The sequence below is a fragment of the Mesocricetus auratus genome, unplaced genomic scaffold (genome assembly GCF_017639785.1).
Source record: "Mesocricetus auratus isolate SY011 unplaced genomic scaffold, BCM_Maur_2.0 Super-Scaffold_15014, whole genome shotgun sequence".
NCBI lineage: Eukaryota > Metazoa > Chordata > Mammalia > Rodentia > Cricetidae > Mesocricetus > Mesocricetus auratus.
In genome coordinates this window covers 32,118,167-32,146,013 of record NW_024429186.1, presented here as the reverse complement: position 1 = coordinate 32,146,013, position 27,847 = coordinate 32,118,167, and the positions used below count along the sequence as shown (strand labels likewise).

At 41.0% G+C, this 27,847-nt stretch overlaps 1 protein-coding gene across 3 annotated transcripts in view; it reads left to right on the top strand.

Annotated features, from left to right (window-relative positions):
- Ylpm1 (YLP motif containing 1) overlaps nt 1–27,847 on the top strand; it is a 74,533-nt gene continuing 46,686 nt past the window's right edge. Inside the window, exons 1-4 of one of the 3 annotated variants that reach the window (XR_005876210.1) lie at nt 1–1,036; nt 16,212–16,448; nt 17,966–18,145; nt 18,899–19,863. Coding sequence is in view for 2 of the 3 variants with exons in the window: in XM_040742749.1 (XP_040598683.1) it covers nt 167–1,036; nt 16,212–16,448; nt 17,966–18,145; nt 18,899–19,863 (2,252 nt within the window). In the remaining variant the exon portion in view is untranslated. The remainder of the gene's footprint in view (nt 1,037–16,211; nt 16,449–17,965; nt 18,146–18,898; nt 19,864–27,847) is intronic. The other 2 variants (XM_040742749.1, XM_040742750.1) reach the window with 2 other exon arrangements.

Genomic DNA, 27,847 nt, shown 5'->3' with positions numbered 1-27,847 from the left:
CCGCGGGCCCAACACGGTAGCGCCGGCGCACTGGCGAGCTCCGTTCACACGCTCCGCGGCCTGCTGGCGCCGCGAGTTCCGGCTGTCCCCGTCACCGCCGCTGCTCCTGGAGGTCGGTTGCGACGAGTAACGGCGCCAGGACGAGCTCCGCGCCTTCGTTTCCGATATGTACCCGAATTGGGGCCGGTATGGCGGGAGCAGCCACTATCCGCCGCCGCCGGTCCCGCTGCCGCCGCCGCCAGTGGCGCTTCCTGAGGCCTCGCCGGGGCCCGGGTACTCCGGTTCCACGGCCCCCGCGGCGGCCCCTTCCTCTTCGGGCTTCATGAGCTTCCGAGAGCAGCACTTGGCGCAGCTCCAGCAGCTGCAGCAGATGCACCAGGAACAAATGCAGTGCGTTCTCCAGCCCCACCACCTTCCTCCGCCCCCGCTGCCACCCCCGCCGGTGATGCCGGGGGGCGGCTACGGAGACTGGCAGCCGCCGCCGCCACCGATGCCCCCGCCACCCGGGCCAGCCCTCAGCTATCAGAAGCAACAGCAGTACAAACACCAGATACTCCACCACCGAGACGGGCCTCCTGGTTTGGTTCCGATGGAGTTGGAGTCCCCTCCTGAGTCTCCCCCTGTGCCTCCCGGAGCCTACATGCCTCCGTCTCAGTCGTACATGCCTCCACCGCAGCCACCACCCTCGTACTACCCTCCTTCCTCCTCTCAGCCCTACCTGCCTCCCGCTCAGCCGTCCCCTTCGCAGTCCCCACCTTCCCAACCCTATCTGGCGCCCACCCCGTCTTACTCTTCCTCGTCTTCCTCTTCGCAATCTTATTTGAGCCATTCGCAGCCCTACTTACCCCCTTGTCAGGCGTCTCCTTCCCGCTCCTCCCAGGGCCATTCTAAACCCCAGCTCCTACCACCACCGTCCGTCCCTTCTGGGAATAAGACGACTGTCCAGCAAGAGCCTTTGGAGAATGGGGCCAAGAGCAAGAGTGCTGAACAGAAACCAGCTGCTCCTGAGCCAGATCCCTCCACTATGACTCCACAGGTAAGAAGTCACCTGCCGGAGTCGAATCCTCACTTAGAAGTCTTACTTGCGCAGGCCTTGGGGCTTTAACCGACCAGCACCTATCCTACACACAACACACAACGACCAGCTCGTTCATACTGCTGAAGATTCCTTGAGAGTGAGGCCTTTTTAATACACTGTTTGTTACTAAAAGAACAGTAAAGATACCAGACTCTTGAAGAATGGTGGGTTGGCACTAGATTTATTTATCTCTCAGATGTATGCCGTGCCTTCTTTTTCTTTGACCAGCGTTCTAGATTGATTGCAGAGAGCTTTGTTTTTAAACTAAGGCTTTCATGGAAGGCGCAGTATAAAAAGGAAAATTCTCAAAAGGACTGATGCATACAAATTATGATGAGTTAATTTTAAAAAATAGTTTATTTTATGTGCATTGGTGATTTGCCTGCATGCATGTCTGTGTCAGGGTGTCAGATCTTGGAGTTACAGACAGTTGTGAGCTGCCATGTGGGTTCTGGGGGTTGAACCCTGGTCCTCTGGAAGAGCAGTCAGTGCTCTTAACTGCTGAGCCATTTCTCCAAGCCCTGACCAGGATCCAGAGATAGCTGTCAGTTTCCAGAATTGAGTTCTCAACACATGAAAGATGAAAGATGCTGCATGTTCATGTGAACTATTGAGGATCTGTTGGTATAATTTAGGAATTGATTCATATATCACCGACTCTCTCTCTTTTTTTTTTTTTTTTTTTTTTTTTTGAGACAGGGTTTCTCTGTATTTTTGGAGACTGTCCTGGAACTCACTCTGTAGACCAGGCTGGCCTAACAGAACTCACAGAGATCCACCTGTCTTCTGCCCCTGGAGTGTTGGGATTAAAGGTGTGTGCCACCACTACCTGACTCATCACCAGCTCTTAAAGATAATTTTAATATGTAGTTAATTTGCTACATTTCATTGTTGTTACCATTCATTCCAAAATAATTGCCTTGGAATTTGACTAAGGTTTTAAAACAGGTTTTGTGATAGCTGTTCCTTTGAGAGCCATACCTTTAGACAACTCTTTGAGAATGTGCTTTCCGCAGAACAGTGACAGGGTTGCAGGAACAGATGAATTTCTGTAGGAGAGAAGGTAAAGGAAAATAGATGCTGGGCATGTTAACCCGTGCCTGCATTCCAGTGTTTGGGCTACAGAAGCAAGAGGATGGAGCGTTTGAAGTCAGCCAGGGCTACATAGTGAAACCCTGTCTCAAAAATAAATAAATAGGAATAGATTATCTGATCTGGAAAACACAGTAAATACTCATTACCTTAAATTCACTAGGGGAAAACCAGAGTCTAGTGATATGCAAGCTCAGGGTTATGTATAAGATTCCAAAAGATAAGTAAGTGTACATTATTCTTTTCTTTCTTTTTTTTAAAAAATTTTTTCGAGACAGGATTTTTCTGTGTAGCAGTCTGACTGTCCCAGAACTTGCTTTGTAGAGCAGGCTGACCTCCAACTCACAGAGATACACCTGCCTCTGCCTCTGCCTCCTAAATGTTGGGTTAAAGGTGTGCTGCCACCACCAGGCGTTAAGTGTACACTATTCTAACTTGACAATGGTTTGATATTTAAGAGATACAAGGTCTGCATAGGAGACACTGATAGAACAGTAGCATCAGTGATTTTACTGTCTTACACCAAGTTTGCACTAGCTCATCATGGTTATTCCTCCACATTGCCCCCTTATAGGATAGAGTTTCCACTTTCTTGCTAGATGCAGTGGCACATACCTATAATCCTAGTACTTGGGATATTGAGGTGGGAAGATTCTAAGTTTGAAGCCAGCCTGTGCTATATAATACATTCCAGGCCAGCCTGAGCTACATGGCTTCTCTTTCTTCATCCAGTGTTTTGTAGTCCAACTCAGTTAATGCAAACTATGACCTCGGCCTGACTTTTTCTGACCATGAAGAGAAACAAATGAGTTGTATATCTGACTTGCTGTTGTTGTACTTGGGATTGAACTCAGTGCCTTGGATATGCTGGCCACTTGCTCTATTCAACTCTACCTCCAGCTCTGGCATTTGAAAAGAAAGGGTGTGCATGTCAGACTACCCTTATGTAAGTACTTAATTGTAAACACTGCTTTTGGTTTTTTGCCTTAGTCTGAAATGAACTCCTTTCAATGCTTTGGACATTCAGTGCTTCTGATTCTTGCTGGGAGACAAAAAGTAATGGAAGGGTAAAGTTTGAGGTCTGGGTGTAGACCAGGTCAAGAAGGGCCTTACCTGTGGCTGGGGATAGAATTCATTTGGTGGAGTGCTTGCTTAGCCCTGGATTATATTCCTAGCACTGTATAAACTGTGCATAATAATACAGACCTGAAGTCCTAGCACTCAGTTGGTAAAGGCAGGAGGATCAGGAGTTCAAGGCCTTACATAGTAAGTTCAAAGCCAGTCTGAGATGTTTTTTACTTTCTTAACTCTATGGAGTTTATTCGAGTGTTCTTAACTTCTCTCTTCCCTTTAAATTGAAACCTTTCAAGGCACATTTAAAAATTCAGAGTCTCAGCCAGGCGTTGGTGGCACACTGCTTTAATCCCAGCACATGGGAGGCAGAGGCAGGTGTATCTCTGAGTTCGAGACCAGCCTGGTCTACCGAGCGAGTTCCAAGACAGGCTCCAAAACAATACAGAGAAACCCTGTCTCGAAAAAAAAAAAAAACAAAACAAAAAATTCAGAGTCTCTATAAGCCATGTGGTTTGGTTCAGTCTTTCAAGTTGTAAGGTCTTTGCTGTGCGTATCATCTTAGTCCTCTGCAGCAGTGCCTTGTGTTTTGTAGACCCACTATAAAGATTGTTGAATGTTTCAAGAGTTATCATTCTTGCCGGGCGTTGGTGGCGCATGCCTTTAATCCCAGCACTCGGGAGGCAGAGGCAGGCGGATCTCTGTGAGTTTGAGACCAGCCTGGTCTACAAGAGCTAGTTCCAGGACAGCCTCCAAAACAATGCAGAGAAACCCTATCTCGAAAAAAAAAAAAAAACAGCAAAAAAAAAAGATTGCTTGTCCTGTGCTTTTACTTGCTGCCCCTAAATTTGTTTTATGGTGAAAGATTTAAACATTAAGTAGAGAAAATATCATGAATATCCATCATTTATATAGGTATTGCAATTTTGATGTCTTTATAAAACGTTTTGGTTTTTCAAGATAGGGTTTCTCTGTAGGTAGATCCACCTGCCTCTGCCTCAAGAGTGCTGGGATTAAAGGTGTGCACCACCACCGCCCGGTTCTTTAAAACATTTTAAAGCAAATCTTATATCTTATGCCATTTAATCAATCATTTTTTCCTTTTTGCTTTTTTTTCCCTCATACAGTGATCAAGTCCTAGGGTTTTGTGCATGTTAATTGAGTATTCTACTAAAAAGTTAACATCCTCATATCCAGTGTGCCTATATTTTTTGTTTGTTTGTTTGTTTTTGTTGTTGTTTTGTTTCTTTTTGAGTCAGGGTTTCTCTATGTAATAGCCCTAGCAGTCCTGGGAACCTGCTTTGTAGACCAGACTGTCTTCAAACTCAAAAGATCCAACTGCCTCTGCCTCTCAAGTGCTGGGATTAAAGGCCTGTGCCACCACCACTGCCCAGCAAAAACATTTTTTTCTATTGCATTTTATTTATTTATTGTGTATGTGTGGCAGAGGTGGAGGGGTACAAGTATGCTCCACTACTGTGTACATGTAGAGATGAGAGGACAACCTGTGGTATCTGGCTCTCTCAAAGGTCTTCAGTCTTGGCAACAAGTGCCTTTAGCTGCTGAGCCATCTCTCAGGCTTCGGGTACCTAGTTTTAAAAAGAAAGAAAAGAGGGATGGACGACCTTTCTTTTTTTGTTGTTTTTTTTTTTTTGTTTGTTTGTTTGTTTTTCGAGACAGGGTTTCTCTGTATTGTCTTGGAGGCTGTCCTGGAACTCGCTCTGTAGACCAGGCTGGCCTCAAACTCACAGAGATCCGTTTGCCTCTGCCTCCCGAGTGCTGGGATTAAAGGCGTGTGCCACCACTGCCCAGCCGCCAAGATGTTTTTTAGGTTAAGCACTTTACAAAAATGTAAGTCTTTTTTGTATCCTCTAACACTTAATCTCTTCAGATTTCCCTCATCTCGTTCTAGCAGAATTCAAAGGAGTTCCTTGTTTAAATTCTAATAGTCTCAGTTATATTTTGTTGATTTGTTCAAATTAAAATCCAACATAGGATAAATAGAAGATTCTTACTGTGTGGACTAGGGTTTCTCAGTTTCATCACTATAAACATATGGGACCTTTTTGTTGAGGGATGTTTGTCCTGTTAGTTGCAGAATGGTTACTAATGTCTCTAACCATGGCCGACTAGATGCTGGTAGTTTCCCAGTTTTGAGAGCCAGAATGGTTTTAGACATTGAGAGATATGTGACTATAAGTTCTGGAGGGAAGAGCCACCCTTCTTTGAGGACCCCTGATCTAGATCAAGGTTTCCTATTTTGTTTCTCACTGCATGCCCCTGAATTTGATGAAAAATTTGTCAACCTCTAGAGCATTCTGATTCTGCTTCTGTCTTACAGTGTCATTTTACGTGCTCTGAGTCTTCTATTTCCTTTTTATAAGTTAGATGATAGCTACAAACGCTACACTGGTGTTCAGAGTTGTAATTTGCCAGGTGTGGTACATAAATGTTGCATGATCTATATTTGTACCCATCATGAGTGCCTGGTTGTCCCACTCTTCTGATGTTGAGCTCGGTTGATGGATTTAGGTGGAGTCAGTCTGGTCCCCTCTCTGTTAAGCTCTGCCAATCTTGCATTTGAACCTAGTGACTCATCCATTGATGGTCTCTGCATTAGTAAATTATTTCATTGAAGTTTTCAGCAGTGATTTTAAATTCCCTCTGCAGTTTCTTCCTACCTTAGTATATGAAATTATGTGAAGAAAAAGTTCATTTGTAAGCTAGAGCTATTTGATTGGAACTATAGTTAGTATAGGGACAAACACTTTGCTGTTTCCCATTTATTTTCTAGATACCAGAATAAAGCATTGATGATTTAATGATCTATTCTTTTTGAAGAATTAGCTTTTCTGTGTTTAATGGGTTGATTAATTAAACTGTATAGTAGTCTTTTTTAATGAGTTATGGTTTTATTTCTTTCATTCTCCAAATAACTCTTGTAAAATGTTGACATTGACTATAGTTTATATTGGTGTCATTTAATGTGAAGTGCTGTGCTTAGTACTATAGATAAAATGGTGAACTATATAGGCATGGTTCTTGGTGTCAGTGGGTTTTTATTTTAATAACTAAAGATAAATACAGAGTGCTATGGGATTAGAATGTGTAAAATAACCAGACTATTATATAAGAAACTAGAAAAGGTGAGGTTTAAAGGTTGCCTTGTGGTGGTGGAATACCTTTAATCCCACTACTTGGGAGGCAGAGGCAGATAGATCTCTGAGTTCAAGGTTAACCTGGTCTACAAAGTGAGTTCCAGGAAAGCCAGGGCTACTCAGAGAAACCCTGTATTAAAAAACTACCCCTGTCCCCCTCAAAAGTTTTTATTACTGTTATTTTGTTTTTTTGACACAGTGGTTTATGTAGCCCAGGTTGGTTTTGATACGTTGTCAAGAATGATCCTGAATACTTTAGATCCTTCTGTCTTCTTGAGAATTGAAATTACAGGCATGTACTAACACACACACACACACACACACACACACACACATTGTTGTATTCACAGTGCTTTGTACACTTTGGAAGTGGAGAACAGGTATCTTTTAAATGATTGTAACTGGGAGCTTTAGCCTAGTTAAAGAGGTCACCTTTATAAAGTAATATTTAATTGGACTTGGTGGCAACCCCTTTCTCCTAGTAATCAGAATCAGAGTTCAAGGCTAGTTTCTGCAACACGGAGAGCTTGAGGCCAACTCGGGCTCCATGAGACCCTGTCTCAAAACAAAAATTTTATGTATACAAATGAACCCTAAAAAGTAGGCAGGAATTATCCAAAAACAAGTTCAGTAAGGGTGTCTGACAGCACAGGTTCAAGATAATAGGCATGTAATAGATAGGAAGAAATACTTTGAAAATTTCGTTTCAAAGATGTGTGTAGCCACTGAGGGATTTTATGTAGGCAAGGATGATACAATGGCTATTGTAATTTAGTGGTGCACAAACTTGCTTGACAAGCACTGTACCCCTGAGCTGCACCTCCCATCCTAGATTGGCATTTAGAACTTTTTAAAATTAATTTTTACTTTATGTGGGTAGGTGTTTTGCCTGTGTGTATATCTGTGCACTACCTGTATGCCTGATGCCTGTGGTGCCAGAAGAGGGCTTGAGATCTCCTATACCTGGAACTACAGATAGTTGTGAGCCATCATGTGGATTCTGGGGACCGTACCTGGTTCCACTGCAAGAGCAGCCAGTGCTCTTAACCACTAAGTTATCACCCTAGCCCTGGCATTTTAAAAGCAGATTTATTTATTTTTAATGTGTATAGGTGTTTTGCCTGCGTGCCTGTGTACCACAAGATACACTTCCTTCAGAGGCCAGAACTGAACGTTGAATTCTTTGGAACTGGAGCTAAATACAGTTGTTAGCCTTAATGTGGGTGCTGAAAACTGTGTCCAGGCCCTCTGCAAGTGCAACAAGTGCTCCTGAGCCATCTCTCCAGTCCCTCAATTGGCATTTTTGAAAGCTTACCCTGTTTTCAGTGTGGAGAATGAAACTGAAAAGCAAAAGAATGATTTAGGATAAATAGTTGTGAAGTAATCCAGGCAAGAGATTATAGTGGTTTGGATATGGGTGGTATTAGTGGAGATGAAGTAGAAAAACTGAAGACATGTTTAGCTGCTAGAATCCATCCAGTTGGAGACCACTCAAGTAGTCATAGCGAGGAGAAGACATCAAGGATGTGTGGGTTTAGGGATGGGCTGCTGGGTTGGATAATAGTACCACTTACAAGAATACGAAAGCTTAGATGACAAGAGGCATAGGGATGGTGAGGAAAAAAAGAGTTAAGCTTTATGCCTATTTAGATATAGAATTCAGAAACAAATCTGGTGAATTATCAGTATAAAAATGGTATTCTAAGGTATATTAATAGATAAGTTCCTCTGGGTAGTGTGTGTAGAATAAGAATGGAGGTTAAAGAACATTGTGGCTTGCCTCAGAATCACACAATCCAAATAACCAGTGAAGGAAAGGCCAGATTAGTGCTTTAGATTGTAAAGGAACACACTTTCTGGGTCCAAGAGTGGCCAGATGTGTCAAGTGCTGCCAAAAGGTCAAGCAAGATAAAGATTTTGAGTTATCTTTTCCCCTTACTGACATGTAGATTATTGTTGACCTTGGCAGGAGCAGTTTCATAGTGACTGAAGCCATATTGCATTGATTTGAGGAGTGATGGAAGGTGAGGATGGGATGGTGAGTACAGACAACTCTTTCAAGAAGTTTTTAACTCAAGGGAAATAAGAGAGTGAGGGTAGGAACTGGAGCGAGTGATGAAGTAAAGGAGCATTCTTTTAAGAATGGAGAATCTGAATGCTAATGATATTAAAACAGTCATTTTTAAATCCATTTCAGAAGTAGATATCTGATTGGATATGCAGGTTTTTCTCCCTTCCTTTTAAGATCTACATACAGAATAGTCATTATTTCAGGTGTTGGTAATTACCTAGACAGGGATGATAGCTTTAAAAGGTTGCACACAGACACACTTTGTAGCATATCCCTCCTTGCAAAATCATTTAGTCCTTGGTTTTATTGCTGTGCCAATAGCAGGTAGTCAGTAAGTGCTGCCTGAATAAATCAGCGTCATTATTAGCAACAGAATTTGTGGCAAATAGTTCTAAAGTTCACTATGTCTCTGTGTTGAATGGTGGTGGTGGTGGTGGTGGTGGTGGTGGTGTTGCGCTTGTATTCATGTGCTGTGGAGGTAGCGGTTGATGTTGGGTGTCTTCTTCATCTGCCCACCACATATATAGAGGCAGAATCTCTTACTGAACTCAGAACTCTGTGATTTGGCTAGTCTAGCTAGCTAGCTTGTTCTTTGTTTCCCAAGTGCTGGGATTATAGGTGAGTTACCATGCTCATTTGCATTTACATGGGTACTAGGAATCCAAATTCAGGCCCTATGTTTCCACAGTAAGTGCTTTACTTGCTGAACCATATCTCTGGCCCCCATTCAGTCTCTTAAAGGTAATATATGCTATGATGTTCCTCCATCTGTAAACTAACATCCCATAAGACATGAAATTATCTTATATTCTGGGTTGTTTGAAAGAACTGGCTCCTAGTCTATTAGCAAGTTCAGACATAACTTTTCCTTTCTAAAAGAGAGAAAATCACTCTTTTCTTGAGGTCACTGAGGGCATTTTTGAGTGATGTGATTCTTATTCGTTGTAGAGCTTCAGAAACTTGTTGATGCCTAATGGTAAGACTGAATTAGTTTTGTTTCTTGCTTGCAGGGTTCATAATAGAAAATGACTACATAGCACACTGTCAGTGAATCAACAAATGCTTAAAACCTAACAAGGCTTATATACTGGATTGGATCTAAGTTGAAGATGGGAGGCATAAGAAAAGGTTGGGTTCTTTATTAAAGACCTGTGTCAAGGGTAGATGAAGACCTTCTTCCAGCATCCATGTAAGAGCCAGTATGGTAGACACCAGTAATCTCAGCAGATACTGAGGAGGCAGAAACAGGAAGATCCCAGGCTTGCTAGTCAGCCAACCAGACACAGTTTAGCAGAATTGGTTTGCTCCAGGTTCAGTGAGAGACCCTGTTTAAAAAAATAAAGTGGAGCCTGGCGTTGGTGGCGCACGCCTTTAATCCCAGCACTTGGGAGACAGAGGCAGGCGGATCTCTGTGGGTTCGAGTTCGAGGCCAGCCTGGTCTACAAAGTGAGTTCCAGGACAGTCTCCAAAGCTACAGAGAAACCCTGTCTCGAAAAACCAAATAAATAAATAAATAAATAAATAAAGTGGAGAAAAATTGAGTAGGGTATCTGACATTAATTTCTGGCTAACACACACACACACACACACACACACACACACACAGGGGGTGCAGTGATTCTATCTATAGCTCTTTCTGTTTGTAGCCACTATCTTTTAACTTGTGAAAAAGATGGCTTCTTTGTGTCTTTTAGTGATGCTTTAAGCAACTGAAACAGCCAGCACACATGGCAGCCCAGGCTCCAGTGCCAATATCAGGAAGCAGGCAAGAGTTTGAGGCCAATTATCTCTCAAATAAAAAGGAAGAGTGTCCTTTGGTTTCAGTTGCTTTGCTTTTTCATATCTTTGTCCTTTTTAAAAAGTATTATTTTATGTTATATGGGTGTTTTGGTTGCATGTATATCTGTCAACCCCGTGCATGCTAGGTTTCATAGAAGCCAGAAAGGGGTATCAGAACTCTTGGAATTGGAGTTATAAATGGTTATGCGCCACCATATGGGTACTGGGTATTGGATCCGGGTCTTCTGGAAGAGTAACTAGTACTCTTAACCATTAGCGCTCTCTCTAGCTCCCCGTCACCCATTTGAGACAGATTATCCATGTAGACCTGTCTAGCCTTGAACTGTAACACAAATTCTAATTGGTCTTAATAATAAAAACCCAGAGTCAGATATAGGGGTTAATGCTGAAGATCAGAAAAGAGGATTTGCTAGCCACTAGAGACTTCTTACCCCTACTAATGCTCAGACCAAGGGGGTGATGCTCTCTCTACGAAACTTCATATGGCATCCTCAAACTACATTTGAGCTCCTGTGGTCTCTTGCCTCATAATCCTCTCCACCCAGCCATATCACTCCTGTCTCCACCGTCCTAGCGCTGGAATTAAAGGCATGGGATCTCAAGTGCTGGGATCAAAGGTGTGAGCTCTGTTTTTGAGACTGGGTCAATCTAGTGTAGCCCAGGGTGGCCTTGAACTCACAGCCATCCGTCTATTCTGCCATCTAAGTGCTGGGATTAAAGATGTGTGCCTGCACTGCCTGGCCTCAATGGCTAACTAGTGGCTGAGCTCTGCACTCTGATCTTCAGGCAAGCTTTATTTGTTAAAACACAAAATATCACTACATTGAACTGACTGTTAAGCTTGAACATATGACCTTGGATTTCTAACATTTTAAAAAATTGTATGAGTATGTGTGTGTCTGTCTGATATGGTCACATGTGCTGTGTTGCATATGGAAATTGAAAGACAATTTAGTGGAGCCAGTTCTCTCCTTCTGAGTGCCAAGATCATAGGCACTCTTGGTTTTATTTCATGCTGGGAGTAGAACTCAGGACTTAGTTCTTGCTTGCCAAGAAAATACTCTTTTTTTTGTTTGTTTGTTTTTTGTTTTACGAGACAGGGTTTCTCTGTATTGTTTTGGTGGCTGTCGGTCCAGCCTGGCCTCGAACTCACAGAGATCCGCTTGCCTCTGCCTCCTGAGTGCTGGGATTAAAGGCGTGCACCACCACCGCCCGGTGAAGAAAATACTCTTATCAATTGATGAGCCACGTTATCAGACCCTGAATTTATTTTTTTAGATGAGTGAAGAGCCTATTGATATTTTATTTAAGTAATAGAGGAAATTGAATTTTTTTTTCTTTCTCTTGCTTTTCTGAGATGGGGATTCATGTAACCGAGGCTGATGTTGCACTTACTGTGTAGTGAAATGAACTCCTGATCCTCTTGTCCCTGTCTCCCAAGGACATTTCAGCACCTGGCTGAAAATTATGTAATATTACAGTATTTCTGAGTTATTTTTTGGTTTGGTTTGGTTTTGGTTTTCTGTTGGGTTTGTTTTTCGAGATGGTTTCTCTGTGTAACAGCTCTGGCTTTTGTTCTGGAACTCTGGAACTCACAGAGATCCACCTGCCTCTGCCTCCTGAGTGCTGGCATTAAAGGCATGTGCCCTCATGCCCAACTTACTAATGAGTTTTATTTTATTTTTTATTAGTAGTATTTTTGAGACAGGGTCTCACTGTGTATGTAGCTTTGGCTGACCTGGAATGGGGTCTGTAGATCAGAGGGCCCTGGAACTCATTGTCTGCGCCTCTGTCTCCCAAACTCTGAGATTGAAGGTGTGTGCCACCACACACTTTTCTTAATGTGGAATAGTAAAAGTATTCTTGTTCTGAGAACTAAGGATTATATGTATTATATAATAAGAGTCAAAATAGAGTTAGTGAGATAGGATTTATTCTTGTCAATAAATTAGAAAAGCTTCAGATCACATGAGTGACTTATGGTAGTCAGTATCACTCATTGATATCCTGTCTGTGCTCTAGCACTTTGCTGAAGTTAGAAGACTAGATAAAAACAGCAAAAGATAGCCAGGCGTTGGTAGCGCACGCCTTTAATCCCAGCACTTGGAAGGGAGAGGAGGGCAGATCTCTGTGAGTTCGAGGTCAGCCTGGTCTACAAAGCGAGTTCCAGGACAGCCTCCAAGACAATACAGAGAAACCCTGTCTCGAAAAACCAAAAAAAAAAAAAAAAAAAAAGCAAAAGAGAGCCAGGCATTGGTGGCGCACACCTTTAATCCCAGCACTTGGAAGGCAGAGGAGGGCAGATCTCTGTGAGGTCTTCAAGACCAGCCTGGTCTACATGAGCTAGTTCCAGGACAGGCTCCAAAGCTACACAGGGAAGCCCTGTCTCGAAAAACAAAACAAAACAAAAAAACCAAACAAACAAGCAAACAAAAAATAGCAAAAGATGAGCTGAGACGTAGCACATGCCTTCAATCCTAGTAGTTTGCGAGCTCACGGCTAGGCTGATCTGTTCAGTGAGTTCTAGGCCAATCAAAACTACATAGTGAGACACTGCCTCCATAAAAACAAAACAAAAAAAAAAATAGATACCTTTTCCCCAAGAAAATTAACTATGTTGAGTGAACAGATAACAAATCAGTCTAGTTGGTGAGAACAAAGTATATTTTGTTTATATTTCATACATCTTTTTGCACATAAGAAGTTGAGAGAAATTATAAAATAAAACATTCACAATATAGGAGCTATTGTTCTCCCAAGATAATTGGGTTAGAAAGTGAGCATGTAGCCAGGTGTGGTGGTGCACACCTTTAATCTTAGCACTGGGAAGTATAAGCAGGTGGATCTCTTTCTCTGAGTTCCAGGATATCCAGGGCCACCCTGTCTCCAAAAAATAAAATAAAGGAAAGGAAAGTGAGCATGTGAAATTAACCCATTTTACACACACACAAACACACACTCCCCTTTACGTCTAGTACTCAGAAAACAAAGACAGGTGGATCTTTGAGTTCAAAGCCAATATGTTCTACATAGGAAGTTCTAAGACAGCCAGACTGCATAGTGAGACTCTGTCTCAAAACAACCAAAAAGGGGGGGGGGACCAACTATTCTGATTTAATCTAGATAAACAGAGCTTAAAATTACAACAATAGATTTTTTTGTATTAGGTTTTTGTAATTTGAAATTATATTTGAATTTTAGAATGAATAAAGAATAAAGTGTAGATTGAGGTTTATTTTCTTTTTCAAGACACGGTTTCTCTGTGTAGGTTTGACTGTCCTGGAACTAGCTCTGTAGCTGAGGCTGACCTCGAACTCAGAGATCTGGCTGCCTCACAAGTGCTGGGACTAAAAGGGTGCAGCAACATTTCCCCCACCCCTACCCTGCAGATTGAATTGCTTTTTTTCCTCTGAGATGGTCTCAGTGACCTGACTCCTTTCAAATTCACAGGTCTTTCTGCCTCTGTCTCCTAGATGCTGGGATTTAAGGCATGCATCAACACACCCTACTAGATTGGGTTTCAGTGCTGTGTATTCAAAAAAATTTTTTGTTTGTTTTTTGTTTTTGGAGATAGGGTTTCTTTGTATTGCTTTGGAGCCTATCCTAGAACTCGATCTGTAGGTCAGTCTGGCTTCAAACTCACAGAGATCCACCTGCCTCTGCCTCCCAAGTGCTGGGACTAAAAGCCTGCACCACCAACACCTGGCTTAAATGTTTATTTTATTTGTGATTTTTTTTTTTTTTTGACACATGGTCTTTCTGTGTAATGCTGGCTGTCTTGGAACTCACTTTGTATACCAAGCTGGTCTCAAACTTAGGCCTTCCTCTGCCTCCTGTGGGGCTGGGATTTAAGTTGTGAGCTGCCACCCTGGCTCTTTTTCTTAAAAACACTTTTTTAGATTTGTTTATTTATTATTATGTATACGGCATCTGTCTGTATGCCCGCAGGCCAGAAGAAGACACCAGATCTCATTACAGATGGCTGTGAGCCACCATGTGGATGCTGGAAATTGAACTCAGGACCTCTGGAAGAGCAGCCAGTGCTCTCAACCTCTGAGCCATCTCTCCAGCCCCCACCCTGGCTCTTGAGCCTACAATTTTGTGACAAAATTTTACATAATCATTATCTATCATTTTAAATCTTTCAATAAGTGTATTTTAAGGATTTGTCAGTTTTTCTGGAGCCTGTTTTTCTTACCTTTGGTGTGCAGATTGTGTCCTTTTTTTGAGAAAGGGTTTTGTCGTGTAACTCTAGCTTGCTTGATGTTCAACATCTCTTTCATAAAAATCTTACTTATAACTATAGGGCAAATATGTACTAATGTTTATCATAACAGTATATAGGTTAGTTCTTTAGTGTATATTTCAGATTGTGAAGAAAAAAATTTTGAGACAAAGTCTCTTGTAGCTCAGGTTAGCCTCTAACTCTCTGTGTTGGTAAGAATGACTTTGGGCCCCAGTCCTCCTGTTATCTGGAGTGCTGGCATTACAGTTTGTACCACCACACAGTGTATTGCCATGACAACTTCTGTTTTTCTTTATGTAGCTTTGTAACCATGGGGAATTGTATAAGAAAATACTAGGATGTGAAGATTTTCATTTGAGTAGCGAATTTTTTACAAATTAATTTTAATTAATTGTTATTACTTATTGAACAGTTAGTATTTTTTTATGGGGGAAGTGTTTCTGGTCTTTAAAGTCACCACAAACAATTAATGAATAGTGAACCTTTGTTCTAAGAAAAATACAGATGAACCTGATCTTCTGATTGTAGATATTGTTGATTCATTAGCATTCAGCTCTTGGTAAACAGTGGTGCTTGCTTAAATGAATTTACAGAACATGCATTTTCTTTGTAAGGGCAATTGAAGCTGCCTTAGGAATCTGGACCAGCACTACCTTGCCTTCCTTTTTTGTGGGTTCTACAAATCCAAACTCAGGTCCTTGTTTTGCATAGCAGACATTTTATACACTAAATTGTCACCCCAGCCCTTTCTCTCCCTGTTTTTATTTGTTTTGTTTGATTAACTGTCCTCATACTCACTATGTATCTCTGGGTGGTCTCTTGCCTCTACCTTCCCAAGTTCTGGGTTTGCAGGTGTGTTCTACCATACCCATCTATTTTCTAACTTTTTTCTCCATGCTGAAGTTCTTTTTGTTCTTTTAAAAGATAAAAGTGCATGGTATGACATGCACTCAGGAGGCAGAGGCAGGTGGGTCTCTGTGAGTTCAAGGCCAGCCTGGTCTACATATCGAGTTCCAGGACAGCTAGGGCTACACAGAGAAACAATGCTTCAAGAAAACCAACAAGCCGGGCGTTTCTCAGGAGCCTGTGGCTGGGGTGGGCTGGGATAAGTATGTCACGAGTTCCAGAGATGCTGGGGCTACCGACCAAGTTCAAGGTCAATCTGGACCATTTAGTGGGAGTCTGTCTAGAAGAGTAAGAGGAGATCTGGGTCTGTAGCTCAGTGGTAGAACACTTGCCTGCCCTGCAGAAAACCCTAGGCTCAGCACTTAGCATTGAAGGGGAAAAACCAGAAGCATGCTCAACTATGATGTATGGTTTAATTTAAATTTATAAATTTGGGGGAAGAATTTATAATTTTCTCCATCTTGCTAACTTGCCTTTTCAGTTCAGCTTTGTTCTTCTATTAGATACGTGAACACATAAATGTAGTTCTGTCAACACCAGACGCAGAGATACGTGATTATCAATTAACATTCTAAAAATGAGCCGGAGAGAGATGGCTCAGCAGGAAACGTGCTTGTTTTCAAGCCTGTTGACCTCAGTTGGATCCCTAGGACCCACACGGCAGGAGAGAACCATTTCCCCAAAATTGTCCTATGACCTCCACATTTGTGTGTGGCAAGCCTGTGCCCACACACAAATGCACACACTGAATAAATAGAATAAAATTCTTAAAAATGGCTTGTATTGTAGGAACAGCAACAATATTGGTATCGTCAGCATCTGCTTAGTTTGCAGCAGAGGACAAAAGTGCATTTTCCAGGACACAAAAAGGGTCCTGTCACAGCAAAGGATGTACCTGAAACCATAAAAGAAGATGTTCCAGTGCCTGCCACCAGTCAAATATCAGAGCCTCTTTCAGCTGAAGAGCCCCCATTGCCACCTCCAAATGAAGAGGCACCACCTCCACTCCCACCTGAGGAACCCCAGGTAATTGTGTAGTGTTTATTCAGTCATGTAAGTTTTGTCTGATTTGTTTATGAACACTTTTATCTAAATGGACATGTATGCTATATGTTCAGGTACCTATACAGTTCCACTTTTAAAGTAATCAGATATCAGCTAATGAGGTTTAGCAAAGGAATTTTGTGGAGGTTGACTGAAAGTGAAGAATTAGATACTCTTTTGAATGGGATGTCTCAACATGAAAGAAAGATGCCCAGGTATATTCATAATTACAGCACAGGGCAATAGTGTAGCATGAATTCTAGTTGGTCTTAATAGGAACCCAGAGTCAGATATTAGGGGGTGAAAGCTGTGAGATAAGAGAAGCAGAGCAGCCAGGCGCTGGTGGCGCACGCCTTTAATCCCAGCACTCGGGAGGCAGAGGCAGGCGGATCTCTGAGTTCGAGGCCAGGCTGGACCGACAGCCTCCAAAACAATACAGAGAAACCCTGTTTCGAAAAACCAAAAAAAAAAAAAAAAAAAAAGAGAGAGAGAGAGAAGCAGAGCAGCAAGCTTCTAGAGAATTCTTTTACCACTACCAATGCTCAGACTGAAGGGGTGATCCTGTCCTCAGACTGCATCTCCAGACTCCATCTGTCTCCACCAAACCTCAGATTGCACTGAGCTTGTGTCTCCTCCTGCCTTGTATTCCTCTCTCCCAACTAGCCATATCACTCCTGTCTCCACATCCCTAGTGCTGGGATTAAATGCACCAGATTCCAAGTGCTGGGATCAAAGGTGTGAACTCTGTTTTTGAGACTGCATCAGTCTAGTGTAGCCCAGGGTGGCCTTGAACTTGCAGAGATCCATCTGCCTCTGCCTCCTGAGTACTAGGATTAAAGGCATGTCCGCTAATTAGTGGCTTAGTTCTGCTCTCTGATTGTCAGGCAAGCAAATACCACTACACAATAGTTTAGATCTTTAGCTTTTAGGTTCAACCACTAAAACCCTGCCACTTACAGTAGTGACTGTTGGACAGGTTAGCTAATCACTGCCACTTAACGGTGGTGACTCTGGACAGGCTAGGTAATCATTCTCTACTAATTTACTCATCTGCAGAATGGATATGTTCAGGTAGTAGCTATCTGAAAGATGTGGAAGCCTTAAAAATGACCATCTTTGTCACATAACGCATAATGACTATAGTGTGGAGAGTTCCTACATTAGTCCAAATGCTGTTCTCACAACTTTGTTGAACTACAGTTAACTTTCATTTTTCTGGTGAAATGTGACAGGAAGAAAGGAAGGGAGAAAGGGAAGATAGGAGGGTTTTCTCATAGGTTGAAAGATGCTATAATTGTAGATTCACTCCCTGCTGGGGAAATGATTGTCCTGTTTAAGAAGAATGAAATTATCCTAGTGAATATTGGGCATAGGACTTAGTATTTTGTCTAAATATAGGATAACATTTCATAGTCAGCCTGAGTTGTAGGCATTCTGGACTTGGTTGATTTGGTTGCTATTATGACTTAGAAAAAATTGTGTTTTCTCTTACCTTTTAGTCTGAAGACCCAGAAGAGGATGCTAGGTTAAAACAGTTGCAGGCTGCAGCAGCACACTGGCAACAGCACCAGCAACATCGAGTTGGCTTTCAGTATCAGGGAATAATGCAGAAGCATACTCAGTTACAGCAGATCCTACAGCAGTACCAACAAGTCATCCAGCATTCACCACATATACAGGTAAGTGCTTCCAAAATAAGTGGGTAGGAAGCTTTCCCAAGAATGAGTAAAGGATTTGTTATTTCCAAAAGAGATTTGAGAATTAAAAACTACAGATAAAGCAGTATTGACACTTAGGTGTTTCATATCATTGAAGGTGTGTGAATGGGTAGGTGTTATGATGGAATCTGTTGAGGAGGGAGGGTTTGACAGAATTTATCTCTTAGAGTACTGTTGCTAAGACGTTTAAAACTTGTTTTTACATAACTACAAGTTAATCTGATATGTTTAAAAAACAGAGAAGTGTGTAACTCACCAAAAGGCCCAAGGCAGTCAACACACACACAGATACGAACACACACACACACCCTAAGTAGTATACTATAAGTGATAAAGTGACTTAGGTATTTGTCTTAATACATTTGAGGTATAGTTTTTGTCTATATCATAGTAATAGATTTTCAACTTTTTTATTTTCAAATTCTTTAGATGATCCTTAGTCCTTAATAACATTAAAATCTTGAAAAATACTCATTGCTGAGATAGCTATTTGCCTCAGGGTTTGATTGTGTTTTTTTTTTTAGTTGTCTGATATTATTTAAATAGCCCAAGGGAAGAAGAATGATCATCACCGAGAGGATCTAGCAATTTTATCTTTCCCCTTGGAAAATTTTTTATTTCCTAAAATTTCGTGTAATCTTGGTTCATTAATATTATAAATTAGAACTGATTCTTACATGGCTGTCTTGAAAGAAATTTTATCCTTATTTGTAGACCATGTCTCTAGAGGTGCAGTTGCGGCATTATGAGATGCAGCAGCAACAGTTTCAACATCTCTACCAAGAATGGGAGCGAGAATTTCAGCTGTGGGAGGAACAGCTCCATTCCTATCCTCATAAAGATCAGCTTCAGGAGTATGAGAAGCAGTGGAAAACATGGCAAGGACATATGAAAGCCACTCAGACTTACCTCCAGGAGAAAGTCAACTCACTTCAGAATGTGAAGAACCAGTATATGGGGAACATGTCAATGCCACCTCCATTTGTCCCATATTCTCAGATGCCTCCACCTCTGCCAACAATGCCCCCTCCAGTATTACCTCCATCCTTGCCACCACCCGTGATGCCCCCTGCTTTGCCTGCTACTGTGCCACCACCTGGCATGCCCCCACCTGTGATGCCACCTTCTCTACCAACCTCTGTGCCCCCACCAGGGATGCCTCCATCTCTTTCTTCAGCGGGGCCACCGCCGGGCCTCCCCCCGCCCTCCCTCTCTTCTGCAGGGCCACCGCCGGTCCTCCCCCCGCCAGCTCTGTCTTCTGGGGCACCTCCACCTGTGCTGCCCCTCCCACCGTTGTCTTCAGCCACACCTCCTCCAGGAATACCTCCCCCTGGAATTCCACAAGGGATGCCTCCTCAGTTAACAGCAGCCCCAGTTCCACCAGCCTCCGGTTCCCAAAGCTCACAAGTCCCAGAAAATCCTCAACAAGCACTGCTTTCTACACCTATGTCTTTTGGTTCAAACCTACCTTCAACTTACCACCCCCCACCTCATTCAGAACAAGTGAATTCCAAACCTTTGAACAAGGCATTCAGTTCCTTCTCAGCAGAGCAAGGACTTGTTGAACCTCCCTCTGCTCCATCTCAGTCTGTCACTACAAATAAGGACATGCCATTGAGGTCAGGTGGACCGCTTACAGAATCTAGAAGCAATTTCTTGGAGGGTCCAAAAGGTCCCAGGTAAGTCAACTTTCTTATTTTGGCTAATGTTATATAAGCTGTGATAGAATCAAAAGACTAATCTGTACAATATTTGTGTTTGCTTTTGTATACACTCATGGTTTATAGTAAAAGTGTTAGTATTATTTGCTAATTCAGCCTGACATAATTTAGAAAAGATTGTGTGTTCCTGTTTCTTTGATGTGTAACTACTTTTATCTTACCCATGGCTAGAACAGTCTAGAATGAATATATTTAAAAAGTAATGCTGATCACTTCTTACTGGCTTTCAGCAGTAGAAATACTATTTAAACTAGGTATAGTGTAATACTCTGTAATCCCAGCACTTGGGAAGTAGGGGCAGGAGAATTAGGAGTTCAGGGCTATCCTGAGCTGTATATTAAGTCAAACCCAGGCTTAGGCCCTCTATGACACACTGCCTCATAAAACAAAAAGGAAAAGACAGAGGATAAGTTTTGTTTTTTTCTCCTTTTGACAGATAACTGAATTAGTAAATACCATTTGCTAGATTCGTATAAGGGTAAATAGGATGTTTTAGAAAACGATTTGTTCTACAAATGCCAAGTTCCTGTTTGTTTTTTTAATTTGTAAAAATATTAAAATTTTTTCCGTTTTTTTTTTTTTAGTTTGTTTGTTGACATAGGTTTGTATGTTTTTTGACATAGGGTTTCTCTGTATAGTCCTGACTGTCCTGGAACCCACTCTGTAGACCAGGCTGGCTTTGAACTCAGAGATCCACCTGCCTCTGCTTCCTAAGTGCTGGGATAAAGGCATACACTGCCTGTCAGGTTCCTGCTTTGTACTCACAGTAGTTAACAGAAGTTACAAAACCCTTAGTTTGGGAGATGTCTGTCTTTTCTTTAGATCACATGTATAGTTAGAAAAGAAAAAAAATAGTGGTTGCTGTTTTGTTTTCCTTAAAAGCATTAAATGCAGCAGGGTATGGTGGTATATGCCTATAACCCTAGTATTCAAGAGGTTAAGCCATGAGCTCATTAAAAGTTCCTGCTCCTAGGTCTGATGCCTTGAGTTCTAGCCCTAAGATCCACATGGTGGACAGAGAGAACTGACTCCCTCCTGCAAGTTGGTCTCTGACCTCCATATGGGTGCAGGCATATGAGCACCCACATACATACAGAGTGTAATAAAAAAATAAAAGATAGCAGAGGTAGGGGAATCAAATGCCTAGGCCACATGGTGAGGCAAGCTTGGTCTACACATAAAGTCTCTCTCAAACATGTTAAGTTCATGCTTTCAAGCTTAGAAGAATCTAGTTTTCTGCCAAGGTGACATGTATGGCAAGTTTTCAATGGAAAATTTTTTGAGACAAGGTCTTGCTGTGTAACCCTGACTGGCCTCTAACTTGCTATGTTGAACAGTCTGACTTTGAACTCAAGAGATCTACCTGCCTGTGTTTCCCAAGTTCTGAGATTAAAGGTGTGTGCCACCATATCCAGCTGGAAAAATATTTTAATCAGGTTATTTTTCTCCAGTCAAAAATTATAGTAGAAATGCATACCATACTCCCTATACCAAATTCATAGCATAGAAAAATGTATATAATTTAATTCTACTACTGGGAGATTTAAAAAATTTATTTATTTTCATTTTATGTGCATTTGTGTTTTGCCTGCATGCATGTCTGTGTGAAGGTGGCAGGTCCCCTAGAACTGGACTTACAGACAGTTGTGAGCTGCCACGTGGGTGCTGAGAATTGAACCCGAATCTTCTGGAAGAGCAGTCAAGTGCTCTTAACCTCTGAACCATCTCTCCAGCCCCATATTGCTGGGAGACTTAAAATATAAATACAAGATTATACTGAATGTTTTATAATTTGCTTTTTGTTTTGTTTGTTGGTGGTGGTTTTTGTTTGTTTTGGGTTTGAGACAGGGTTTCTCTGTGTAGCATTGGCTATCCTAGAATTCAATCTGTAGACTAGGCTGGCCTCCAACTCACAGAGATCTGCCCGCCTCCCTGTATCTCTGCCTCCTAAGTTCTGGGATTAAAGGTGTCCACCACCACTGCTCAGCTATAATTTGCTTTCTGTTACTTATCTGTATATTACTTAGTTTTGGTTTTGGTGTCAATAGATTAAGGTCATTTTAAATTAAAGCCTTACTTTAGTATTTAAAAACAAAAATATGTAGTCTGGGTTTGTAGCTCAGTTGATGGTGTACTTGCCTTGCCCTTTCAAAGCCCTGGGTTTGATCCCTAACAGCACATTAACTGAGTATGGTGATATATACTTGCTTCCCCAGCATTTGAGAGGTGGAGGTAAGACGATTAAGATGTTTAAGCTCGTCCTCGGGTGGAGAGTAAGTTTGAAGACAGACAGCTTGGGCATGTTATTTTAGATTTTTTCCCCAATTTAAAATTGTGAAACTAACATGAACAAAACTCCATCCGTAATTGAAGCTAAGAAAAAGTTAAGTGGTTAACATGAATTCCTCTATATTCTGTGAAGACATGTGAGAAACTTTATATCCATTTTTATCTCAGGGATTCTTCTAAATAATCTGTAAAGCTAGGTGATTTATTTCATATCACCCTTTACAACCTGGAGCTGAGAAGATCACTAATTTGCTAAGTTAGAATTGCATGATATGAAGAATAGAGCTAAGTCATTACCCAAAGCAGACTCCTCTTTAAGCACTGTGCTGAATGCTGCCATTCAGATTCATGCTGTTCTTCGTTTATTTGCAGTATAGCTCATCTTGTTGATTTGAACTCATGTCTGTCTCCTGGATTGAGCATTGCCTTTTAGCATCTTGTTATCAGAGAGGTGTACTCTTACCACCTCATAAAACATATTTCCAGCTCCCACGATTTCTCTCATGTTTTCTTTCTCCGACTACCAAGTAGGACCTATCTTAAGTTTTTTCTTACTTCAAGATAAAATTAATAATCTTAGTGCTAGAAGAATTTTGGGAATGGTCTATTGTACTCCCTCTCTGGCAACTATATTCATGTTGTAATTTAGCTTGTTATGATAGGTCTTGTATACATTGCCTTTATTATATAAATCATCTGTAAGTGATTTCATGATTGTAAATAGGTAAAAATGCTGAGATTTGGGGTAATTATAAGTGAATTGCCAGGACCAGTGAGAAAGTGTGCAGTAGCAAATGTGATTGGCCAAACATGATGACCAGCATTTGAGCCCCAGAACCTATGTAGTATAAGAGCTGATTCCCACAGGTTGTCCTTAGCCTCCACATGCATGCTGTGACTGCACATGTATGCACAGCACAAATACATGTTAAGATATATGAAACTATTAAAAGAATAAAAAGCTGTCTCAGTGAATTACTCTAATTGAGATGAGATTAGAATCCACAACCTTCTGGTCCACTTGTAAGTTTATTGTATTTTTTTATGGCAAGAAGTTGATGGGTTGTGCTCAAATATTGACATGTTAATAAAGGAACATTGGCCTATAAAACATTGAGAGTGTCTTAGAAAGGTTTTTAAACCATTAAATCCAAATATGTTTCCATAATGTCTACCTGCTGGTTCTAGATCTACCTTGTTGAAGCAACAAAGAATGGATTATCTTTTCCTTTTCTACAATGCATCACTACAGATACTAAAAATTGTTTTTATGTCTCACTGTCTTAGCTTATCTGTTATGCTCTTCCAGACATATAAACTCAAATTATTTTCACAATCATTGGTTTTGGTTTTAGCCTTTTCCTGATATTTTTAAGGATCAGTGATGTTAGGCTTCTTCAGAATGAACACTTACTTAGGGCCTGAAGGATCACGGACCTACTTACAACCTAATTCTACATATTGTGTACATACTTTTTTGTTGTTGTTGTTTTTTCGAGACAGGGTTTCTCTGTATTGTTTTGGAGGCTGTCCTGGAACTCGCTCTGTAGACCAGGCTGGCCTCGAACTCACAGAGATATCTGCCTGCCTCTGCCTCCTGAGTGCTGGGATTAAAGGTGTGCGCCACCAAAGCCCGGCTCCATACACTTTAAAAATTTTATTTATACTTAAGTATTTATTTAATTTATATTTGTGTGCATATTAACATGCAGGCAGGTACCCAAGGATGCCAGAAGAAGGCATTAGATCCCCTGAAGCTGGAGTTATAGGTGGCTGTTAGCCACCTGATATGGGTGCTCAGAGTCAGACTCTGTTCCTCTTACCAGAGCAACAAGTGCTCTTAACCAGGAGGTCTTCTCTTTAGCTCCCACTTCCTTATTTTCATGTGTTTTTTGTTGTGTTTTGTTTGACAGGTTTTTGGTTGCTCTATTGCATTGACTGCTTTGAACTAAACATCAGTTTTGCTTGCCAGGTCTTTACATTTGTATTGAGCTGGGTCTTTCTCATCATGAATATTTGTAGTTGTTTTGTTTTCTGAAGACTTTACACTGAACTCATTTTGCATTTGATTGATTTGGGTTTGAGCAACCATTTTCGTCTGCTGAAATCTTGGTTAGTGCTGCTTGTGTTACTCTGCAGATGTAGAGCTTTATCAACTGCAACTTGGTTTCTTTTTTTCTTTTTGATTAGTTTAGTTTGATGTGATTTCATCTCTTGAGACAGATGCAGGGTCTTGCTACTTAGTTCAGGCTGACGTGGAATTCATTATATAGCTCAGAGTAGTTGCAAACTCTTGATCCTCCTGCATCAGTCTCCTGAGTGCTAAGGTCATGGGCATGTGTCAACATGTTGCAATTTTGATAAGATTGAGGGTTTTAGCCCTGAAATTGACTTATGCTTCTTTCCCTAAAACTAGTTTTTCATTTCCATTTCTGCCCGTCTACTTCTTTTACTCATATATTCTTCTGTTTTGTTTTGTGAGACAAGGTTTTTTCTGTGTAGCCCTGGCTTTAGTGGAACTTGCTTTGTAGACCAGGCTGGCCTCAAACTCACAGAACTCTGCCTGCCTCTGCCTCCTGAGTGCTGGACTTAAAGTTGTGTACCACCAGATTCAGCCTACTCATATGGTTCTTAAAGAGACTAGTTAGTAACTGTTACTCAGAAACATCTTTTTTCTCCTATATAACTTGAGTTTAAAAAAACAAAAACAGTCAGCTGATTAGTCAAGGAGACTGAGTTAGAGCAATCTACACTTTTAAGGAAATGGAACTTCCTTTGTTAGTTATTTCAGGTTTTGTTATAAATACATAAGGGACATGGTAAACCACACAGGAAAAAATTTAAACAAAACTGGGTAAACTAATTAACTAAAAATACAGAGGCAGAATATTTATACATTATTGAAATGTATTGAAGATTTGCAGATATCCAGACTGATGCAGCTTTCTAAAATACTGAAGATTTCTCCAAGTCAACTACAGTATATTGCATTGTTGCACATCAATGGTAGTGGTTTGACAATGTCTGTGTGTGTCCTCTCTTCATTGGTTCTTTTCTTTTTTTTTTCTTTTTTGGTTTTGGTTTTGGTTTTTTGAGACAGGGTTTCTCTGTATTGTTTTGGAGGCTGTCCTGGAACTCGCTCTATAGACCAGACTGGCCTCGAACTCACGGAGATCTGCCTGCCTCTGCCTCCCAAGTGCCGGGATTTAAGGCGTGTGCCACCAATGCCCGACTAGAACTTTTATTTTTCAATAATAAAACTTTCTACTGAAAGTAAATGTAGAAAAGTACCAGGTTATTATATACAGCTCTGTGAATTTTTACAAAGCCATGTTCATGTAATCACTACTCAGATCAAGAAATAAAAGTAACTAGTGTTTAAGTAGTCCTCCTCAATGGTCTAAAGGCATGCTCAGTAATTATTCTTGCAGAGGTCCTGGCTTTGAGTCCCAGCACTCATATGGTGGTTCACAAACATCCTTAACTCTAATTCTAGGGGATCCAATGCCCACTTCGGACTTCCGTGGTCATGAAGCATGCACATGGTACACAAACATACATATAGGCAAAGCATGCATAAAAGGAATAAATCTAATTTTTAAAAAGTCCTCCTTATCCTCCTTCTCAGTCACCCCCCCCAGACCAAAGATGACCACTATGCTTGCCTATTTTGAGCTTTATTGTTAATGGGATCATACTTTACATACTCCTTTGACTAGGGTGTCTTGATATTATATTGTAAAATTGTGTCATGTGTAACAGTCTTCTTTCTGGGGAATAGTCTGTTAATATGATTTTACCATAATCTGTTTATTCTAATACTGATTATTTTTCAGTTATGATTAAAAGTACTGAAACATGTCCCTTATTATTAGTCTGTCTATGTTTATTTTGTGTTGTATGCATATGTACTGCTGCAGCCTGCTTTGGAAGTCAGAGGACAACCTTTAAGTTCTCTCCTTCCACTGTAGGGGTTCCAAGGATGGCACTCAGGTCATGCGTTTTGGCAGCAGGTGCTTTTACCCACTGAACCATCTCGCTGGTCTGCAATATGTCCTTTGGTGCTACATATATCTTGGCGTATGCCTGAATGCATGTGTATGATTTTGTCTATTTTGCATGTGTAGGTTGTAATCATACTGTATATACCTTTTGAGTTTGTCATTTTTCACTTGGCATGTTACTGTCAGACTCATCCATATTGTGGGTTACAGTAGTTTGTTCACTCTTGTTCTTATACAGTTTTCCATTGTGTGGCTATAACACAGTTTATGTAAAGGATTGGAATTGTTTTATTGTAGGGTCTGGTCTGAACATTAAGAGAGTAAATTTACTTTGTATAAAATAGTTGAACACATAAAATCATAAAAGAAATATCATGTACCCTTTTAGCAAATCAGTGATCCAGATTCTTGCTACAGAATATGTGTTAAAAGCCTTTCCTGTTTAATGACTAAGTGGTGGCAGTACTGCATGTCTTCTGCCCTTAAGATATATTGTTGGGGCTGGGTGGTGGTGCATGCTTTTAATCCCAGCACTTGGGAGGCAGAGGCAGGTGGACCTCTCTGCATTGGAGGCCAGCCTGGTCTACAGAGTGAGTTCTGAGATAGGCTCCAAAGTTACAGAGAAACCTTGTCTTGAAAAAGCCAAAAAAAAAAAAAAAAAAAAAAAAAAAAAGTTGTTGGACTGGAGAGGTGACTGTTCTTCCGGAGGTCCTGAGTTCAATTCCCAGCAACCACATGGTGGCTCACAACCATCTGTAATGAGATCTGGTGCCCTTTTCTGGCCTGAAGGTGTGTATGCAGGCAGAATACTGTGTACATAATAAATAAATAAATAAAGTCTTTTAAAAATGTATTGTTATTAAAAGTGTGCAGGGCTAGAGAAATGGATTGATAGTTAAGAATACTGACTACTCTTCTAGAGGCTCTGGATTCAGTACCCATATGGCAGCTCACAATAGAGATCATACACTCTCCTAGACATGCATGCAGGCAAAATACCCTCACACTATAAACAAACAAATAAGTAGAATTTATTGTTTGCTTATCAGTTACTGAGCTTGAGAAAATTCATCTAGAATAGTGTCATCCGAGGACTCACACTTGGCAAATTCACTTTTATAATGAACTGGATATGTTTTTTAGAGCCAGGAATGAATGCTGTTCACTTTGCACATACCTTTTGATTCTAATAACTAAAAAGATTATTACAATAATTAAACCATTTTATGTGTCTGTGTGTGTTACCTATAATGCATATCTGTGAACCACGTGCATGCCTGGTGTTGGTGGAGTCCAGAAGAGGATGTTGGATCCCCTGGACCTGCAGTTACAGGTGGTTGTGAGCCATGTGCTCGTTCATACCCACTGAGCCATCTCTTCAGCTCCCCGGTTGTAATAATTTTGAAACAACTTTATCTGCCAGTTTTCTTCTCTTTATTATTATAATCAGGAAATAAAAAAATTGAATTTTCATTGGGCTTAATGAAGCCCAAAAGCAGTGTGTAATATTTTGGGCAATTCTAAGGTGATAACATTTTATTTTACCTTTGGTCCATTCTCTTAGGCAATTCCTTTTGTTGTAGTTGTCTATTTATTTTGATCTATTTAAGCATAATTGAGAAATTAAATCAATGATAAATTATGGAGTA